The sequence below is a fragment of the Miniopterus natalensis genome, chromosome 10, assembly GCF_054644295.1.
Source record: "Miniopterus natalensis isolate mMinNat1 chromosome 10, mMinNat1.hap1, whole genome shotgun sequence".
In the NCBI taxonomy this organism is placed as follows: Eukaryota; Metazoa; Chordata; class Mammalia; order Chiroptera; family Miniopteridae; genus Miniopterus; species Miniopterus natalensis.
In genome coordinates, this window is record NC_142090.1 from 355,795 (window position 1) to 375,554 (window position 19,760).

Sequence of the window (19,760 nt, forward strand, 5' to 3'; positions counted from 1 at the left end):
TTTTTAAAAAGTCACATGAAACAATTCAGCTTTGACTTAAAAACTGCCAAGTAGCCCACTGACCTTTTTTTAATCCTTACCGAGGACTTTTTTTCAACACTTCTCAGAGACAGTGGAAGGGGGAGAGAGAGAGAGAGAGAGGGAGGGAAAGGCACTGATGCGAGACACACATCGATGGGCTGCCTCCCCCTCGGACCCCAATTGGGGCTGGCATCAAGCCTGCAGCCGAGGTACGTGCCCTTGGCCAGAATCGAACCCGGGACACTTCAGTCAGCAGGCTGCCATTCTAACCACTGAGCCAAACTGGCCAGGGCAACATCTTTTTTAAGAACATATTGACTTTGCAAAATCAAAAGCGATCTTATTTCAAAAAGGTGGTGCTTCAGCAGACGGTTTTCTTACTAACAGGTCTGCGGTGAGGAAACCAGCAGAGAAGGTAGACAGTCTACCCAAGGTTAGAGAGCCAGCAGGCTTGTCGGCAGCTTCCTGAGGCCTATGCTGTGGCATCCCTCCTACTGAAAGACTGTCACTGACTGAGGGACCCAAGAGCACGTCGCCCGAAAATACTAAAGGGACAGAGAAAAACACAAGCGACGATCCTGGCTTCAAACTTCAGGAAGCTGAACTATCACAAAATCAATGACTAGAAGCACTCGGGAGCCTAGAGCTGCGTGGGATGGGTGGTGGCGACTTTGGGATAGGAGGATCCAGTGTAAGTCACTAGTGAAGGATTCGCCTCGAGGACAGGTCCTGGACATTGAGGAATATCCACGTGATGGAGGGCCTGGCACGAGGACAGAGAATACACAGGCAGGTGACAGGCGGCCAGACGGTGACACAGGTGGAGGCTGGGCACATGGGGAGGTGCAACGGAACAGACATGACTGGTGAGAGGGAATCACAGCAGGGGGAGCTCGGGACTCACTGGGTGCTCAGCACTGTTGATGCCACACCCTCGTGGGAGCCCCACAAGGCATCCAAGTGACATTCTGCTCCCCCCACAGCTGCACTCAGGTGTGGGAGCAGCCTGTTGCACGGGGCTCTGTGGACACCCGCACATCCAGGTCCACGGCGGCCATGTGACGAGTGCCCTGCTCCTCACTCCACCTCCTTTCCATGTCCCAAGCCTCACAGTCCAGAACAAGACATGCTGCGCACAAACCTGCCTTGTGCTTTACTCGCACTGTCCCTCGTCAAGGCCCTTGTACTAACCTGCTTGGTGTTCCTTCTCCCGAAGTCTCTGATGTACGTGTCATACTCGTTTACTGGTGGCAGGTCCAGGAGTGAGAATGTGAATGAAAAGTCGAGATCAATAAGCCGGAGCAGCTTCGTGCTGCGCGTCCTTCAGGTAAATTGGAAACCAGAGTTAAACGTGTGAAGCACAGGGGGCAAGCAGGAGAGAGCAAGGAACCTATGGAGCACAGACACATTTCCAATGGCTCCGACAGCGCTCCCGAGTCAACACAAAGCCAGGATACAGGTTCCCAGAACTTCCTCGAGGAGCAATTCAATCCCATCATGGCCTCCCATGCTGGGACCAGCATCACCTTTCTATGATGTCACCTGCGCTGTGGCCTGAGAATGTGTCCAGTGCGTGCCGCCCACTGTCCTTGAGGCGCTGACCTGTATCCACAGGACCTGACCGTGCAGCATCGACCAACCCATCGCCGCCCCCTCCCCCCAAGTCTCCCGAATCCCACACACTTGATTTTCCTCTGACCACAGACTCTGTCAGGCGTCTCAACTGGTCTCGTCTCCCAGGCGCCCCGACGCTGGCGTGCCGAGGTTCACTGTCCCCCACTGCAGCATGGGCTCTGATCCCCACGGCTGGTGCTCCATCACAGGTGTCCTTCCCACTCAACTCGGGGTCACTAACGCCGCCACCTTCCCGTAACTTACTCTCTGGGCAGCATGCCACCCTCCCAACTTACGCCTCCAGCCCACCCTCTCCACACCTCGCACCCACCACGTCCCTCCTGCACTGTCGTGGACAAGCTGCTCACAGCACCTTTCACTGCCCAGTGTCTGCAGGTCTGTGGTCACAGCCTTTTCATTCTTGCTGCTGAGCCTGTGTCTGGCTTCCTTTTTCCCTTTGGTCAGGATTCCTAGAGCTATAAATCTTACGTTTTCAAATAATTCCTTTGGCTTTGTTGAACTCAACTGCTTTCAGTTTTGTAGGTTTCTGCCCTTATCTTCTGTTATCTCGTCCCTTCTCGTTTCTCACTGCTCTCCCTCTGGCCTCGAGAAGACGTGTGGGCCACGGGTGTGTAGCCGTCTCCTCTCCAGTGTTTCGGAGGAGCTCCTGCTGCATCCCACATGTTTTAAAGTGCTGGTTTCCACAATCACTGTTGAAAACAGTTTCTAATTCCCACTTGACTTCTTTGCCCATGGTTTTTAAAAGTCTACTACCTAACTTTCAGGCTTCTGGGTACTTTCTATTACCTTTTAATTACTGATTTCCAGCTTAACTCCACTGTGGTCAGAAAACATCCCCTGTATCTTTTCAATCCTGTGTCCAGAGCATACAATCTTCTTGAGAACTGTTCTCTGTACCGTTCAAAAGACTACGGATGGTGCAGCTATAGGTGTAATTTCAATGTATGTTGGGTGGTTTTTGTTAACTCTGTTGTTTGATCTCATGTATCCCACTAAATCTATCAGCTACAAGAGACCCACGTTGCCAAGTCCCCGTCTGACCCGTCTCTGTCCTCTCCGTGCTGTGAGGTTCGCCTGGTCCACGTGGTAACTCCCAGGCTTGGTACACATGGGCCGGCCCTGTCACTGTTACCAAGTGCGCTTCTCGTCCTCTTCCTGCTGTGCCATCAGCATTACTGGGGTTAATGTTTGCTTGGGGTAGTTCCTCCACCTTTTCAACCTTCCTGTGCCAACACCTAAGGCCTGCCTCTTGGAAGTCACGTACACAGTAGGTTCCATGCGACGCCTTTGCGTTGCATCCGAGATGCCGCAGGAAGCTGGCTCTTCTCCATCTCCACAAGCCTGTGGTAAAACCGGTTTCCTCACACGCTGTCTCACTGGAGTCACAGAAGCTACTGACGATGTGAGTGAGGCCATGCTGTCCTGAGTGTCTCTCTCCGGGTCATCGACAGGTAATGCAGGTTCTGGTCCAATCTCCCACCCTCTGTGGCTGCCTGTGCCCCATGACCTTCGCCCCTCTCCCGACTACGTTACGATCACCCCCGTCTGTTACTATCCCGTTGCCTCTGCTACTTGCTTGTGACACTTTTTGCATCATCTTTTAGCGGCTGCCCCAGACACTCCAACAAGCCTTCCTGACCTACTACAGTCTACCCTAAGTTAAGGGCTGTTGCCTCTTCCTGTCAGGACCTCATCACAATTTACTGTCACCCCTCCCCTGCCCCAACTCTTAGACTGCGGCCGAGGTAATTTAATCCCACATACATTTAAATTCCACACACAGCGGCACCGATTCCTCCTCAGCACACGCTGGCCTTTCCTTGGCACTGCGTCGTGGCTGAACCAATGCATCACAAGCCAGGTTTTCCCTGCATTCCCACCAAAGCCTAAGTATCAGTTTTTTTAAAGCCTCATCTATTCCTAGGGAAAACTCATCGTTTGAATACCCATTTCTCTGACTACACGAAAGACATGACACACGGATTTTCACGTTTACTGACAGCCTAATGCTTTCTATTGTGTCCTTGCCTTCCTGGGTCCCCCGGGTGGAGGCTGGGGGAGTAGCTAAGAGAAGGGCAAGCTGCTTCCTTGCCCTCGGGCTTGAGTGGCTGCTGGGCCCCAGCTCCCTGTCCCGCTGACGGGTCATACAGTCCCTGCTCAGCTACTCAGTTTTCCCAGCACCTGTGAGGTCACCCTGCATCGCATGCTTACTGTAATGCTCCTGTGGTTTCTGTTTTCCTGCCTGGATCTCCAGCTTAAACTGACCTTTAGTTAGCTGTGCTTACTAAATTATTAAAAGTTTATGCATTAAGGATAGTACACCCCTATCATTTTACAATTACGTTTTCCAAATTGGTTAATTACCTTTAAATTCTGTCAAATTTATGGAAGATTGCACCTCACAGAAATTTAATATTTTATCTTTTAGTCTTAGAAACCCTTTCCTATCACTGAGAAACCAGGTTTGTTACCTTCCTTCACTCATTTATCCCTTCACCCCATTTGGAACTGGTCTTGGGTGTACTAAAAAGCAGGACTCTGTTCCCCCCATTTCCAGTTAATTTATTAAACTTATATCTAGTAGATCAGGCACTGCAGTTTGTATAGTTCTCTGTACCCGGATTTTCTTACAACCCACAGACACAGGCACCAGAACCCACTCACACCTATCAAGTGTCCCCGCATTTTTCTCAAAAACTTCTAAATTATTATTTATCGTCGATCTATTTGTGTTTCAGCCTCTGATTTGAAGTTTTCTTTTTAAGTCTTTAATATAATTTTTGATCCAAAATAACCCATGTGATATGTGTGAGTGGGGTTCTGCCTCAGCCAGACTTAGCACCTCCCAGGGAAAGTCTGGGACTAGCGGCACTGGATGCTGCGTGCTGGACACAGTCCACACCTGCTCTAACATGACAGCGAATGCAGGGAAAGGCAGCACACACTAAAGAATGTACAGTCAGTAGAGAAATGAAGTGAAAAGCTCTATTTTAAAAGTATATTGGAGTGACAAATCTCAGAGGGACAGAGGGGGACGGGTGGGTGGAAAGGGGGAGATTAACCAAAGAACTTATATGCATATATGCACAACCCAAGGACACAGACAATGGTGTGGTGAGGGACTGGGGAGGGGGGTGAATGGGGTGGAAGGGGTCAAAGGGGAGAAAAAGGGACACCTGTTATATTTTGAACAAAAATAAAAAATTTAAAAGTATATTGAAGAAAAAACACACGAAAACTCCACAATACCTTCCATGAATTTCCCAGGACACCTACTTTTGCTTAAGGGCCTGTGTCCGACTCTTTTGGCGCTGGGAGGCCGTTGCAAAATCCACAAAAATTCCACAAACAGGGGCTCTGGGAGGTGAGTTATTTGCATCTGTACAGAAACCAAACAATTTTTGTGAAACAAATATTCCAAGCAAAAAAAAGTCAAGAGTAAAGTGATTAGAATTGTATTTAATTATAGCCCACGACTAATGATCATAATGATAAACATCCATGAGCACTTAAGAGGCCACCTCTGCTATTTCCATCTAAAACTTTGATGCAACAAAGCAAAATTTACTGTGTATGCGCCAATCACACTATGGAGAGTTTCAGAAATACTTAAGAATTCCTATACGATGCAGTCCTACACTCCCTCCCCACTCTCCCCATCTCCCTCCAAAATGTACTCTAGTAAGGGAGTTGGGGCATGAGCCTACAAACAGCTAAAGCACAGAGACGGATGAAGTTAATGCTGATCCTTTCCAGGCGTGGGTCTTGGCCTTGCTCAGACCGAGACTAGTAATTGCACAGGCTTAACAGCTGCAGTCTGGGTGAGCAGCTCCGCCCACTGTCCTCTGTGCACAGGACAGTCCTCAGCTTGTCTCTGCCCTCTAAGGATCGCTGTGGTTTCCTGTGTGGATTTACCCTCACATTTGTTTAAATGTTTATTTCTATATTATGTCATGCCCTCTTGCAGTTTTATCAAATCCCCAGGCCCAGTGGACAGGGGAATGTGAGGCATGCAGGCTGGAAGGTCTGCCCGTCACCTGCTTTGTGCCCATGAGCAGGTTGTTCATGTCCCTTGCTCATGTGCCAGCATGTCTACCGCACACGGCAGCGTGGCTGAGGAGGGAAGCGGACTGGTGGGTAAGGAGAGTCCTGCCAGCTGAACTACCACACAGATACCAAGAGACAGCCTTAACAATGAGGACACTGGGCAATGTTTAACATCATAGGATTAAGATTTGAATAAAGATGCCCCTGCCGCATGGCTTGCAAATGCCAGGCATCAACACTCAGTACATACTTACTCACCGACCAAGTGAACGGTTTACCTTTCGGAGGTGTATGAACTGCTTCAAATACCTTGGCATAACCTAGTGCCCTGGAAAAACTTACTCATCAAATGGTTTCCTATTGCCCTGGGGGGGGTGCAGCTTATAAGCAGACACAACAATAAGGGTGCGGCAGGGTGTTGCACAAAAATAATACCGTGATGGCTGGGGCCAGACAGCAGGACACAGAACACAAATCCTCTCAGTCACCAGGTGATAGTGAGTAAGCAGTACCAATACTAACGCACTACACTCAAGACGTGCAGACACTCTTGTAAGTACCTTACGTGTATTGACTGATTTAATTATTCCTCACAACCCTACAGAATGCCTTGCCCTTATTTTACAGAGAGGCCAAGTGCCTGCCCAAGGTCACAGCCATGACAGAGCCAGTACTATCGAAGGCCCCTGCTGCCCCAACAGCAGGTAGGACGGTGCTCTGCTCGGCCAGACTGGCTCACATTAACTGGAGCCTGCAGGGCAGCACCTATTCTGTCTGGACAGCAGTGTGATCAGAGGGAGTCCTTTCAAATAAAAAACATGACAAAAAAACAATGCCTTCACGGGGGTTCTAAATTCTTATAAATCAAGCTATTAAAGACCACAGTGCACAGAGTAACGTAGGGCATGATTAATAAAAAAAGGTAATTGAGAGATGTGCTCAGGAACTTAAAGTTTTGCAGGCTTCTCAGCAAAGGCACAGCAGGCAATGAACGTGCCACCTCCCCCCATCCCAGTACCTGCTGCTCCACAACTCGAGGTCAGGTCATGGAGGGCCCTGCTGGACACCACACCACCAGGACCGCTACTCCTGGCTTCGGGGACGTGTTTTAGCTATGAATTTGGAGAGTAGTCTATAAATGGCGCCACCTCAGCTCAGTTTCACTACCTCCGCAGCAGGCACAGATACGAGGGTCATAACTGCTCTGCCCAACCATCACTGGATTATTGCATCATGTTAACTGCTAGTCATAATTAACTGCATTACTTACGATTTACTTTACTAGATAACTTGAAGTAGCATACCACCCAATAATAATTTTAATGTAGTCCTAGTTAACATTGCGCTATTTTTAGTGATAATTTTTTTTATCGAAATGTCATAGTTTTTTCCCCTATAAGTGATTTAAAAATATTTACTCCAAGTATCACTACCACGACAAGAGGTCAAGAATTTCTGAGCAAAACACATTTCTAATGTTATAAAGAAAATTCCTTGAAACACACACTCGAGGGCCACGTTCCTGAGTCCTTCCCACCAACTGCGCTGTCCCTGGTTCTGCTGAGGCTTCTGAGGTTCCTGTGTGGACACTCAAGGACAGTGGCATCAAAGAAACAAGAGAATATGCTGCATCCGGGCAGACTGACAGCACAGAGAAGACAAGCAGGATGGACCAGCGTGAGAGTCTCTGTACTGATCAAGATTCACAGCCACCTCCAGCCCCAGGCCCTGAGCAGATGGGTGACCTGAGCTCCTGTTTGTAGATAACCCTCAGCTCACTAGTGAGCAGTGTCTCTGAGTGCCTAGCATAGCACAAGATGCTGGGTGACGGCACCTGGCTGGAGTAACAGGGACTTGGGGCTGGCCTCCTGCGAGCACGCACACAGCAGCATCACCCACCTACCCGTCCCCGCTTCCCGCTCCACTCGACCATGCTTCTGAAACAGCTTGGACGACAACTCGCCAATCCTTTCATTTTCCGCATTGATGGCGTTCTGAATTTCTTGTATCTCCTTTTTCCTGGCTGGAGGAAGTTCTTCCGTTTTCTCTCTTGGCTCTGGCTCGTTCGTGCTATCATCATCACAAACCTCAAAGTCATCTTCATAGTCCTACAAGCAATAATAATGTTTTTGGAAACTTTAAGACATACTGACTTTAAAGAGCAGTTTTATAAAGCAAAACAATTTATAATTTAAACCAGACGATGTCAGCATAATGGCAGATAAAGAAGGCCCCTCTGTGTCTCCCCTCAACTTATCAGTACGACATCTATGATCCAGCAGCCAGGGCTCCACAACACACGTGAGACACCCAAGCATCAGCACATCTGCAGGTGGGTGCACTGGAAAGCAGAAGGCGGGGCAGGACAGGGAAGGACAAGGACGGTGCCCACAGATACAGTTCAGTGGCCACTGTGGCCCCAGCTAATGCAGAGCAGTGGAGGGGTCAAGGGGCGGCTTCAACACTATGACCCAGCAAAGGGTAAGAGGGGCAGAAGCAGCCTCGATGCCCAAGAATCCGGCCCCCTCCCCTCTAACAGCAGCAGAGATGCACCTAAGGCCTCCTGGCTACAGCACAGGGTGCAAGCGGCCACAAGGAACAAGGGAGCAGTGCTGTGGGCTCTCAAACACAGCTACCCCACCCCTCACGTCCCCCCACCACAGTGGTGGCACCCCAGGACTGAGGCAACCCGGACACAGTGAGGACAACCACCACACCAGTCACCCAGGTGTGAATTGCACAGATAAAACCACAGCCCGCCCCACAGCACCACCCACGGGAGAACTAAGGGGCCCTCTGACTACCAGGCTGCTCAGTGGTTGGGCTCAAACGCAGCTAAACAAGACCTCAGACTTCAAGTGCACGGCAGAGGAACAACCCATCAAGCACCATGAACAGCCACGGTGCCGTGGTAGCAGAGAGGTAATGACAGGTCTCCGGAAACCCAACTAAAGCCACAGGAGACTGATTTCAATGACGGAGAACTCAGGATGGCCGTCACGAAGAAACTGCGCCATATGAGGAAAATCGGGAAGGAAGCTCGTGAGCTCAGGAATAAAAATTAACGAACAGAAGGAGCGCTTTACCCAAGAGACTGAAACTGTAAGAAAAGAACCAAACAAATCCTGGGGCTGAAGAGCTTGACGGATGAGTAAAGAATGGATTAGGGCACAGCAGGCAGCACAGCCACACGGAGAGGGATGTGTTAGCCTGCAGACAGACGCCTAGAAAAGATTCGAATGGGACAGAGGGAACTAAGAAATAAAGGAACGCTACAATAACCACCTGACCCCATTAGAAAGAGCAAGGAGGGAGGGGAGCAGGAGGTTGAGGGCTTCTGAAACCTAGGGTAGGGAAAGAACATTCAACTGCAAGAAGCTAACAGAACACTATCTCAATGCAAAAAGACTTTCTCCAACACACTGCATTAGAACTGTCAAAAGTTAATGACAGAATTCTCAAGGCAGCCAGGGCAAAAACAAAGAAAACTCCATCAGACCATCACCGTACTTCTCAGGAGAAACCCTCAGGCTGGGAGAGGAATGGTATACCCAAAACACAGAGAGAGAAACCACCAGCCAAGAATCAAACCCAGCAGGGACCCTTCAGGAGGAGAGAAAAGAGCACAGAGGGCGCGCACCACCTCAAGACCCATCACGGGAAACGTTTACAACGGAAGAGCTCTTTTACCCAAAGCAAAAAGACAAAGGGCACAAAACTGCAAGAAAGCTGACAACAGACAGGCTGAAGCAGGAAACCGCAACTCTACTTCAGACCAGGGCATCGAACGCTTATGACAACGGTTAAAGGGAAAAGGCAGAGAAGCAGCGCGGCTGCTGCGACGCGTTGGCGAATGCACCATAAAGCATAAGGACAGAGTGTGACGACAACACGCAACGGGAGGGCTGAACTTGTGCAAGCGAGCGAAACGCTCTCAGAGGAGCACGCACTGCTTCATCAACGAGACGTTTTATACAAACCTCACGGTAAACCCAAAGCAAAACCCAGGGCCGGGACCGAGACATTCGAGGAGAGGCAGTGAAGAGCGCGTCACAGGAGACCACCTGGCTGAAAGGGCGGGCGGGCAGGAACAGGAGGCGAGAAAGGGCGGAGACAGAGCGACCGGGCCACAGGAGAGAAGGGCCGTGTAAGTCCCGGCAAACGCCCGCCACCCCGCGGCTGCCCGGGGATCAGACAAGGCCCAGCCACACGGCGCCTCCCGGGCCCTCTCGGCGCGGGGGAAGGGGGAGGATGACGCTCCCAGCAAGGGGCCCGCGCCGGCACCAGACAGGGTAGACGAAGACAGGAAAGGCAACGCGGCAAAGACGGGCGTTTTATGCCGACGAAGGGGACATTCCCCCAAGGAGAAGTAACACTTGTTAGCATACACGCGCCAATAAGCGGTTAATGTTCAGAATAGTTAACTCAGCAGCAAAAAACCCCACACCGATCTGTTTAAGAAACGGGCAGATGATCTGAACAGACACTTTTCTAAGACAGACACACAGCTGGCCGCAGCCACGGGACAAGATGCCGAGTGCCACCAGTCCTCAGAGAGACACAAACCAGGACACGACGAGACGCCGCCTCACACCTGCCGACTGGCTGTCACCGAAAAGACGCGACGCAGCCCAGCCCGTCGGGCGAGGGCGTGGAGACGCGCGAACCCCGCGTGCGCGGGACCGCGGCAGCCCCGTGGGGAGCAGGAGAAGGTTCCGCGAAAATCAGGAGCACACACCCTGCGACCCCGCTTCTGGCGACTATTAAACACAAGACAGCACGCTCAGAGGTACACCCGGCCCTGCGCTCGGCGCGGCGCTCCTCACGGCAGCCGAGGCCTTAAAAGCCCGCGCCGCGGGCGGACAGCGGGGAAGGCGTGGCGCAGGCGCGGCGCAGGCGCAGGGAGGCACGTGGGGAAGGCGTGGCGTAGGCGCGCACAGGCACGTGGGGAAGGCGTGGCGCAGGCGCAGGGAGGCACGTGGGGAGGGCGTGGCGCAGGCGCAGGGAGGCACGTGGGGAGGGCGTGGCGCAGGCGCTAGGAGCGCAGCAGCCACGTGAGGGTGAGGCAGCCGCCGCGAGGGAAGGAGGCTGCCAGGCGCGCTCGGGGAAGCGGCCTGACGGGGAGGACCCACGGGGCCTACGAGGACCGTGAACCCAGGAAGTAACGAAGGCGCGCGCAGAAACAGGCCCCCAGCAGGCCACAGGCGGCGCTCCGGGAGGGGGCGGGGTGGGGGGCGCAGGCGGCGGGAGCGCCGCCGCACGGAGCCCAAACTCCCTCCAAGTCGTCAACCAGCACCGCCCCGATACGCTCCACCGTCAGAGAGGTTACGTCCGAACATGGAGGCACGCCGACAGCCCCGCCAGGGCTCAGAGCCCGCGCAGGCGCCCGCGCGGGGCCCCGAACACGAGTCTGCGCACCGCCGCGCCGCTCCCCGAAACGGGCCGCACCCACAGGCCTGCGCGCCGAGTGCCCCCGAGCAGGTGCGCCCGTCCTGCGGGGCCCTGCACGTGCACGCGTGACACCTGCACGTATGTGCACGCGTGTACACACACATGCACATGTTTGGATGCACTGCCCTTAACGGGTTAAGTTATAATGTCATTAATTACATCACACTGGTCAGCATTGGTAGACGTATAACAAACTTTTTACAGATAACAGACTTAAACAGATGTGGAATCTTAACAGTAGTAAAGAAAAAGCGCCACAAGTTACTAAAGCTGATTTTAAGAATTATTTTAAGCCAAGAAAAATGGTAATGTTTATACATACTTCAAAATCATCTTCAAAACTGGCTGTATAGTTAACATTTTCTAAGTCCATGTCTTCCTTTTCAGCTTCCTACAGGTAAAAATCAGACACATAACAAAAAAATTCAACCATAAATTTGAACTTTACAAATAGGCTGGGAAATACATGTATTCTGAAATTCCTTTGAAGTTGCTGACTTAAAAATGTAAGTATAAAACTAACAACCTACCTTCAAATTCTTTAAGAATTTGCTACCTCATTAGTATGACCAAAAAGAGAAAGCAGTTAATAAACATATCCTTTTCGAAAAACTTCAGTAATTCTGATGGCTAAAGAAAAAAAGTGTCATACAAATAAATTCCAAACTTTAGCACGGCCTCTCCCTATTCCGTGTCCTACCCATGAACACTTCCCTACGTTTGCACGGTCAGGAACACACACACACACGGCCCGTCTGAATGTCACCTGCTCCAGTTTTTTAATCTAGAATGTCTCTTATGTGCCTCCAGGAATCAGCACTCCAATGAACCATCAGGAAAACGGAGATGCCAGCTAACCTGACTGCAGTGAGATCAACGCAAAGGTCGTACCTTCCTTCTCGAGTCCTGATCTCTTCCACTGTTCCTCACTACACCCTCTGCATGCCTAGAAAGAAAATATGACCAAAATTAATTAAACCAAAATTAATTTAAAAAAATAAAACATTCTACGTGTCAGCGAAGGATCTTCTCAATATCTGACGAGGTTAAGAACTGCTCTAGGTGGCAAGTTTCTAAAGTGAGCTTTATTAGAACTGTGAATGCTAAAGTCTTCCCAGCGTGTTTACTATTTCACAGTAACCAGAGGAGACACAAGATATCTTCAGATAGAAAAAACTGTTTTAACAAACTTTCCTGTGAATCTACATCCTTATATGAATTCTAGAAAATTCCTGTAATTATATTAGTCAATCCCAAATGTTATTTTAGGTTTAATAAAATACTTGAATTTCCAAAAGAAAGATTTATCTTAAAATGTTCTATTTTTTAATCATATGCTCTATGTTATTTGGTACCTAAAATTAAGGCTTTCAAATTTTGAAATTGATTTTCAATTTTTGGTATGTACATTCACCCCCGTTCACTGTGGCATGTGGACCACGAGATGGCTGAGCACAGTCTCCCTGTGCGGTCCATCTGACTGCAGTACAAAGGCTAGGAATGTGCCCCCAGGGTTTAAGTGCTGCCTTTGCTCAAACTTGTAAAAACTCAGGCAAGGCACCTAGCTGCGTTTTCCTAATCTGTGAAAAAGAATTACCAAATACGGTTGCCACAAAGAACAAATTAAAATTTACAGCTTATATACAAAATAAGGTTATACACAAACTCTAATCTGTAATCTTCACAAGACCCACACACAAAAAGGTACCATTTCAGTGAAGAAAAGGCCCAGAGAGTGGCAGACAGGCCATTCCTGCTGGCTGGTGCAACGCCCTCACTCTAGATACTGGCAGGGCCTCACTGCGGCCACAGACCAGGGCTGGGGCATATGTGGCATGTCACATGTTTATCGGATGTGGACCAACAGCACCCTGCAGATGCTCTACCCTCCCAGGCGGGATGGTCCTGCATGGAGGGGCTGTCTTCTAAATGAGTTACTCCCCAAAGTGAGTTCTAATTTCCTAATTTTGTATGAGCAAATATTAAAAAAGGCAAAATAGGACCGATAACTCGTAACCAGTTTCCAAGTTACCTAGTGCACCTGAGATATAATTTGGAGGGCTGAGCAAGCAAAGTCTGTCAATAATTTATTGCCATTTACTGGCTATAATTAGGCCCAATAAGAAAAACTCAGTTTAAAGCATTCTGTGTTATACTTAATAATCAACAGAAGGATGCGCATTCCTTACTGGCCACCAGTCGAGTCTCTCTTTGAACTCCCACCTTGGTTTCTGTGTTCACCATTCTATAAAAGAAAAAAAGTTCCATGACCATTAATCAGTAAATCGTGATCAATTAACCGTAATTAATAACCTGTAAAACAAGCAGAGACTCAAAATTTAACAGCAGCACTAGGCCATGGGTATTTTTAGTCAATTAGATAATTATGTAAGGGGGTGAAAAAAGTTAGATATCCTAAAAGAGATGCATTAGCTCAGTAAGAGAAAGTTCTACTTTTCAACTCCACATTCTTTTCGGAAGAGTAGGACTAGATCATTACACTGCTTAAATTTAACTTCAAACATGAAATGTGGCTATTTCATAGATCCATGCACCTGTAGGAAAAAAATTCAAACAATCTTCTCTTACATTAATAAACTTTTTAAAATAAAAAGCATTAGATTGTAGAAATGAACATGCAAAGGTAGGCTGTTTAAAAAGGGAGACATGGGGCCCTGGCCGGTGTTGCTCAGTGGTTAGAGCATCAGCCTGTGGACTAAAGGGTCTCGGGTTCGATTACCGGTTAAGGGCACGTACCTTGGTTGCAGGTTTGATTCCTGGCCCCGGGGAGGCAATCATTTGATGTGTCTTTATCCCCTCGAGGTTTCTCTCTCTCTCTCTCCCTCCCTCTCTTTCCAAAAATCAATGGAAAAAAACATCCTTGGGTGAGGATTTACTAACTAAATAAAATATCAGCTTCCTCTACGTTAAATTTCAAAACTTTATGATAGATTTCTGAACATGTGTTGAAAGTGCTTTCTGTGTCCTAGGTCAGGAATCTATGTACTGACCACACAACACAGACACGAATCGCATCTTACAAGGCAATGGCGCTCAGCCCACAGGTCTCACCATGGCGACACTCAAGCGTGCCTTCTGCTGCAGGGGTGCTGCTCAGGGCAGCCAAGGGCATGCAGCACCAGACCCCATACCTTGGGCTCCCTTTTCCTGTGCTCTTCTTTCGATGACCTCTCTTTCCTGTCCATGCTACTCTGGTGCCTCTCATCATCAAGGTGAAAGCCTTCTTTATGTCGTTTCTCTTTGTGTCTTTTTTCCCCTTCATTTTTGGAGAGCAAAATGCTTTTTTCCTTTGAATACTTCTCTCTTTTTTCTCTTGTGCTGCTTTTCTCTTGATGATGCTTTCCTCGATCCGGATCTTTGTGCCTCCTGTGTCTCCTCTCCCCGTCCTCTTTATAAAGCCAATAGTTCAGGGGGTTGTCCTTGCTGTCACCATACTGCAGCTATGAAGGAACACAGTGAAAAGGGCATGAGCACAGAAGACATGCACGCTGTCTTTTGTGCACGTTACAACAAAGGCGAGGAAGGTGGAACCACCATTGCCCTCCCTCCCCCTGTCCTCTGGTCCTCTGTCTTGCTGCAGGGACCTCCCTACACAGGCACTCTGATGATACGCTCTGCAAAGAAAAACCCATAGGACAGCACGACCCTATAGCCCACCGCCCTCACCCTGATGTGGGAACCATGTCCCCATCCCAGCACAGTTCAGGCCTCCTCTAATCCCTCCTTGTTGCACTTGTTACCCTCCCCGCAACTCCTACGCATCCCGAGCTACACCAGCATGCAGGCTCTCCTGTGACCCCTCTCATCACAGGCTGTCTCTGAGGCAGTTCACGAGCCTGCACCCTACCCACAAGGACACTCCTAAGACAGGGCACTGTGGTTTAGTCATCACTGTACCCCAGACCACTATGGACACTCAGTGGTAACGTGACACCCATCAGAAGTGGTGGCTGCTGGTATGCAGGACAGGTTGTCAGTGCATAGTGTTTGGGCTCAAACTCCCGGCTCTGGGAACATCATCAACATGTCCCTACAGAATCCCAAACTGAACCTCCGCTCACCAATCGGCACTCCCTGGTAGCCTGCTCCATGGTTGAGGGTCCTGACTGCATGGCTCCCCTTGTCTCCATCCCCCATGCTGCTCTCCTCTGGTGGATCCCGGCAGTCCCCATGCCCCCACCCACTCTTCCCAAGAAACACCGACAAGCCCCAGACAAAACTCCTGTTTCATTGACCACACGCCCACCACCAGAGTAAGTTCTATGGAAACTAAAGATTTAAGTGCTAAAAAAATTACAAGGACTCAGAACAAAACACAAGGGACTACTTCTACAATGTTGGTGTGGTGAAGGGGCTCTATACCTCGACTACCTCATAACTTTAAACTTAAAATGTGGAGAATTCCACAAGTGAAATTCAAAGCACACAGAGAGCAGCAACACCAATGGAGAACAGAGTTGACCTTTAAAGTGCCCTTAGATGAAAAAGATTCTGCTAGAAAGCAAACAAATGCAGTAGGCAGGGACCAGCTGTGCCACAGGTATCAGACACCAGAGTGCAGAAGGACACACCTGCCACCAACCTACAAATGCCATCTACGCCCACCCTCCTGAGTCATGCCACCGCCCGGGACACGTATGCTGAGGACGCAGGGATGCCCTGATGCCACAAATACCTACAGCCTCTATGCAGGTGAATGGGGACGTCTACATTGACTCTGATCTAGCAAGTACACTTCCAGAAGTGATCATAAGGACATCATTACAATCAAAGGCATAGTTTACCCCCGGATGTCTTCTCAGGCCTTGAAGTCTATGCTAATGATAACGTGCCATCTACCTCGCCGTGTTGGGGGCCTGGGCTCAGTACCTTCCTTTCTCGGTATCTTCTTTCTCTCTCTTCGTCTCTTTCAGAGTCCTCATTTCTCCTCTCCTTCTCGTCAGTTCTGACTTTACTTACTACAAAAAGAAAACATACTTTTAACATCCCCAAACTTCAGACATCAGAAAGGCCTCCTAACATCTTGCTGCAGTCTTTATTGTACATACTGCATCACAACCCTACGCATTAACCCATGGAAACACATTCTACTAGAACACATTCTACAGTCTCAAGAACAGAAAGTCCTAGAATCCAGACTAAAATGGAGTAAAGGAGATGACAGTGGAAAACGCTACTGAAGCAACCTAGCCAATGTACAACTAACTACTGGAAATTGGGGGCACCAGCCAAACGCACACCTTCAGGGTTTCTGTATCTCTGACAGAGGTGCTCAGGGCAGCACAAGTCGTCCAGAAAAACGGGCCCCATTGGGCAGACATTTCCGTCAAGTGCTCAGCTGCAAGGGAGTCAATGCTACCTCGGCATGAGTGGGGGACCCCACTGCTGAGGGTGCTGCAGAGGCAGGAGGCCCCTGTGAGGAGGGTGCCACCTATGGTCCATTGCTGCCACCCACCCACACCCACCACTTACTCGAGAGGCCATAGGGACCAATAGAGCCACACACAATCACGACACACACAGTTCTGTCCAACAGTGAACACCAGACTTTCACTTTTGAATTGGCACAGACAAAAGTCATTAGGCTTAAAATGAAGAGAATCAACACTTTAAAAGTTGAGGACCAGTTTAAATATTCAGATAAATAGCCAAATATTGCTTAAAATAAAACTGACACTTCCAAGGAATTCTTTTACTGAAGAGCATAATTTTTGTTTATCTACAATATGGATTGAGATTGAGATAATTAATCTGGAATATGTTTCAACAGTAAAACTCTAGCAAATGATGAGAAAATAGTTACTCCTTTCATTCACTAAAATGAGTTTTAAAATAGAGAAAAGGAAACCACCTTGCAAAATGCACAGTTCAGGGTGGACACAACCAAATACAAAGCCGAGAGGTCTGAAAACCGGGGGAGACAAGGACATGGGGAGTGAGCACTTCAGAGGAGCTCGCCCCACATGACAGGCCGTGGAATGGGGACTACACAGCTCAGGACACACACCTGATCTCATCCTGCGCTCAGGCAGGGCATGGTGCGGGGCTGCAGGCTTGGGCTCCTCCCTCCGCACGTGGTGCTCTCTGTCGTGTTCTCGGTCCCTCTCCCGGTCTTTGCCCCGGCTCTGGTGCTTCTCTGAGTCATGCTCTCGGGCCTTGTTCCTCAGCTTCTCTCTGTCCGGGTCCCGGGAGTCCCTTCTCCTCTCCCGTGGCTTCTCCTTGTCTCTGTCCCCATGAGGATGATCCCTGGAGCTGTGGCCATCTCTGTCCACCACCCTCTCTCTGCGCTTGGTGTCTCGGTCTGGGCCCCTGGGCTTCTGCTCCTTGGACTCTGGGATGTCTGTTTCTGAGTCCTTGTGTAGCTTCTTCTCCTTCTGTTTCTTGTCTTCCCTGGGGGTACCTGACTGTGCAGCCTAGAGCAAGAGAAAGGAAGGAGTTTCTGACAAAACAGGTATGCTCAGTGAAGGGCCTTAAAAAACACAGGATGCCACTGTGTGTGTGTGTCGCCCACCCCCACCCCCCCGGCCACATAGGTGGAGTCACACTTAGCATTTCTATGACTGAAGACCAGCGCCCACGTATGAGGCACATTCGCATTTGCTGCCAAGTCAAATCTGAAACACCACACAGATTAGAAAAAAAAAGAACAGGATACTGAAGTGTCAGTCTCTGAGACACGGCCCACCCAGGTCCCACCCAAAGAACAAGGACCTTCCTTATAAACTTCTCAGGGGGTCTCCATTGCAACCCCCAAGCCTCCCTCCACACACAGGCACACGCACACAACGCACAGACCACACACCTACACCCACAGCCTGGGCTCTCAACCACAACAGACACTGGACAGAGCTGGTGAGATACAGGCTGGGCTAGGAAATGCTTTCCCACCACAGACCCAGAGCTACTAACCACATGGCTTTACCTCTGAGTCAAAAACACCCCTGAAATGAGCCACATGGAAGCAAAGTAGTACAAGGCTGAAAACCAGGAAAAACTGTCCCATTGGACCCAGCTCAAATCTCTTAAATACATTACCAAAAGGTGTTTTCTGAGGTCATCTGCTTTCCATGTATCGTCTTTGGTTCTTCTCTAAACAGAAAAGTATAAAGTTAGAACTTTTCAAGTTTAACCAATTTTGCAAGCTCTAGCAAGCTCCTTTTCATTAGACCATTTTAGTCAACAAGTAGTCCTTAATATGCAAGAATTTACTGTCTATATACCAGTATAAAAGGTAATAGAAATACAGATTTTTAAAAAGTATTCGCTAGTCTAAAATTAACTATAAATTATTACAGAATGTGTTCCTTTGGCTACTTCATAATGTAAATGTCCATGTTGCTTCAAGGCTCAGGCTAACTGTAGGTAACATGAAGTCCTCACCTTTTCCATGTCACTCTGTGGCCTGTCAGCCCCAGTCCCCTGACACTCAAAAAATTTAATTAAGCCAGTGCTTCATTCATAAATATGAAAGGTCGGTGAGGCATTTGAGAAAAACCAACATAAGAAAGAGAAAAATCTGCTTGGCCACTGGCTCAGTTGGTTGGAGCATCCTCCTGGGCACCAAAAGGTTTTGGGTTCAATTCCCAGTCAGGGCACATACCTAGATTGCAGGTTTGATCCGTGGTCCGGCGCGGCAACCAAACACTGATGTTTTCTCTCTCCCTTCCCCCCCAAATCAATAAAAGCATATCCTCGGGTGAGGATATTTTTGTAAGAAAAAGAGACAGAGAAGAATCAAGATAAACAAATAGAAAAAAATGACCCAAGAAAATAAACAAAAGTTTTTATAGTATTTAAAAAAAAAAAAGGCATAAAAGATCCTCAGGGCGATTTTTTAAATATTATAAGCACATGTTAAAACTTACGCTACAAAAAGGAGCAATACGAGAACAAGAACTGGCAATACTAAACAAAGTCAAACACGCGAGCAGATGAAGCTAAGGATGGCGCAGGAGCTCTCCCGGGACAGACAGACGTACGCGGGCAGAGAGGCGGGCTGAAGCCGGCGCCCGCGTCCGCCCGAGGCCGGTCCGGGCTGCACCGAGCAAGGGCGGGCGCGGGCAGCTCGCACACACTCGAGTTTTCCTTTTCAATGCGACGATCAACCACCATCCAAAGTGGACGACGCCCCGTGGGCCCGACAGCACTGCTCGGGTCTGCAGCGACCGCTGCTCCGGTGACCGAATCGCGCCTTCGGGTTGACAGCCAGCCTAACAAGCCGCGGACACCACGCCGCTGGGGACTGGGAAGCGGGAGCGAGAGGGACACAGGCAGAGGCCGCAGTCCGCGGGAGAGCGGCGCGGGGCAGGGGCGGCGAAGCGCGCCCGGACCTGCCCGCCCGAGTCCCAGGCTCAGTGGTAACGCGAGTCTGGCCGGCCCGGGGCCGCCGGGTGACTGGACACGGAGGGGACTGGACCAATTAACGGCGTTCCGCAGCTTCCCAGAGATTCCGCCGCGCACTCGGGACCACGAGCGGCCGTGGGCACCCACCTTCCTGGGCTCCATCCGGCTCGCAGGCGCGGCCGGGGCGCCGAGGCCCGCGGCCTGGGATCCTCCGCGGGGAGCGTCACCGACTCCTAGCAACC

General features: G+C 49.7%; 1 protein-coding gene across 1 annotated transcript in view; it reads right to left on the reverse strand.

The window, feature by feature from the left end:
- DYNC2I1 (dynein 2 intermediate chain 1) overlaps positions 1 to 19,760 on the reverse strand; it is a 35,368-nt gene extending 15,608 nt beyond the window's left edge. Inside the window, exons 1-11 of the mRNA XM_016196933.2 lie at positions 19,666 to 19,760; positions 18,211 to 18,264; positions 17,183 to 17,588; positions 16,045 to 16,133; positions 14,307 to 14,615; positions 13,344 to 13,399; positions 12,046 to 12,100; positions 11,477 to 11,545; positions 7,607 to 7,811; positions 4,933 to 5,035; positions 1,213 to 1,342 (exon numbers count right to left, since the gene is read on the reverse strand). Coding sequence (XP_016052419.2) covers positions 1,213 to 1,342; positions 4,933 to 5,035; positions 7,607 to 7,811; positions 11,477 to 11,545; positions 12,046 to 12,100; positions 13,344 to 13,399; positions 14,307 to 14,615; positions 16,045 to 16,133; positions 17,183 to 17,588; positions 18,211 to 18,264; positions 19,666 to 19,680 — 1,491 coding nt within the window. The 5' untranslated portion in view covers positions 19,681 to 19,760. The remainder of the gene's footprint in view (positions 1 to 1,212; positions 1,343 to 4,932; positions 5,036 to 7,606; positions 7,812 to 11,476; positions 11,546 to 12,045; positions 12,101 to 13,343; positions 13,400 to 14,306; positions 14,616 to 16,044; positions 16,134 to 17,182; positions 17,589 to 18,210; positions 18,265 to 19,665) is intronic.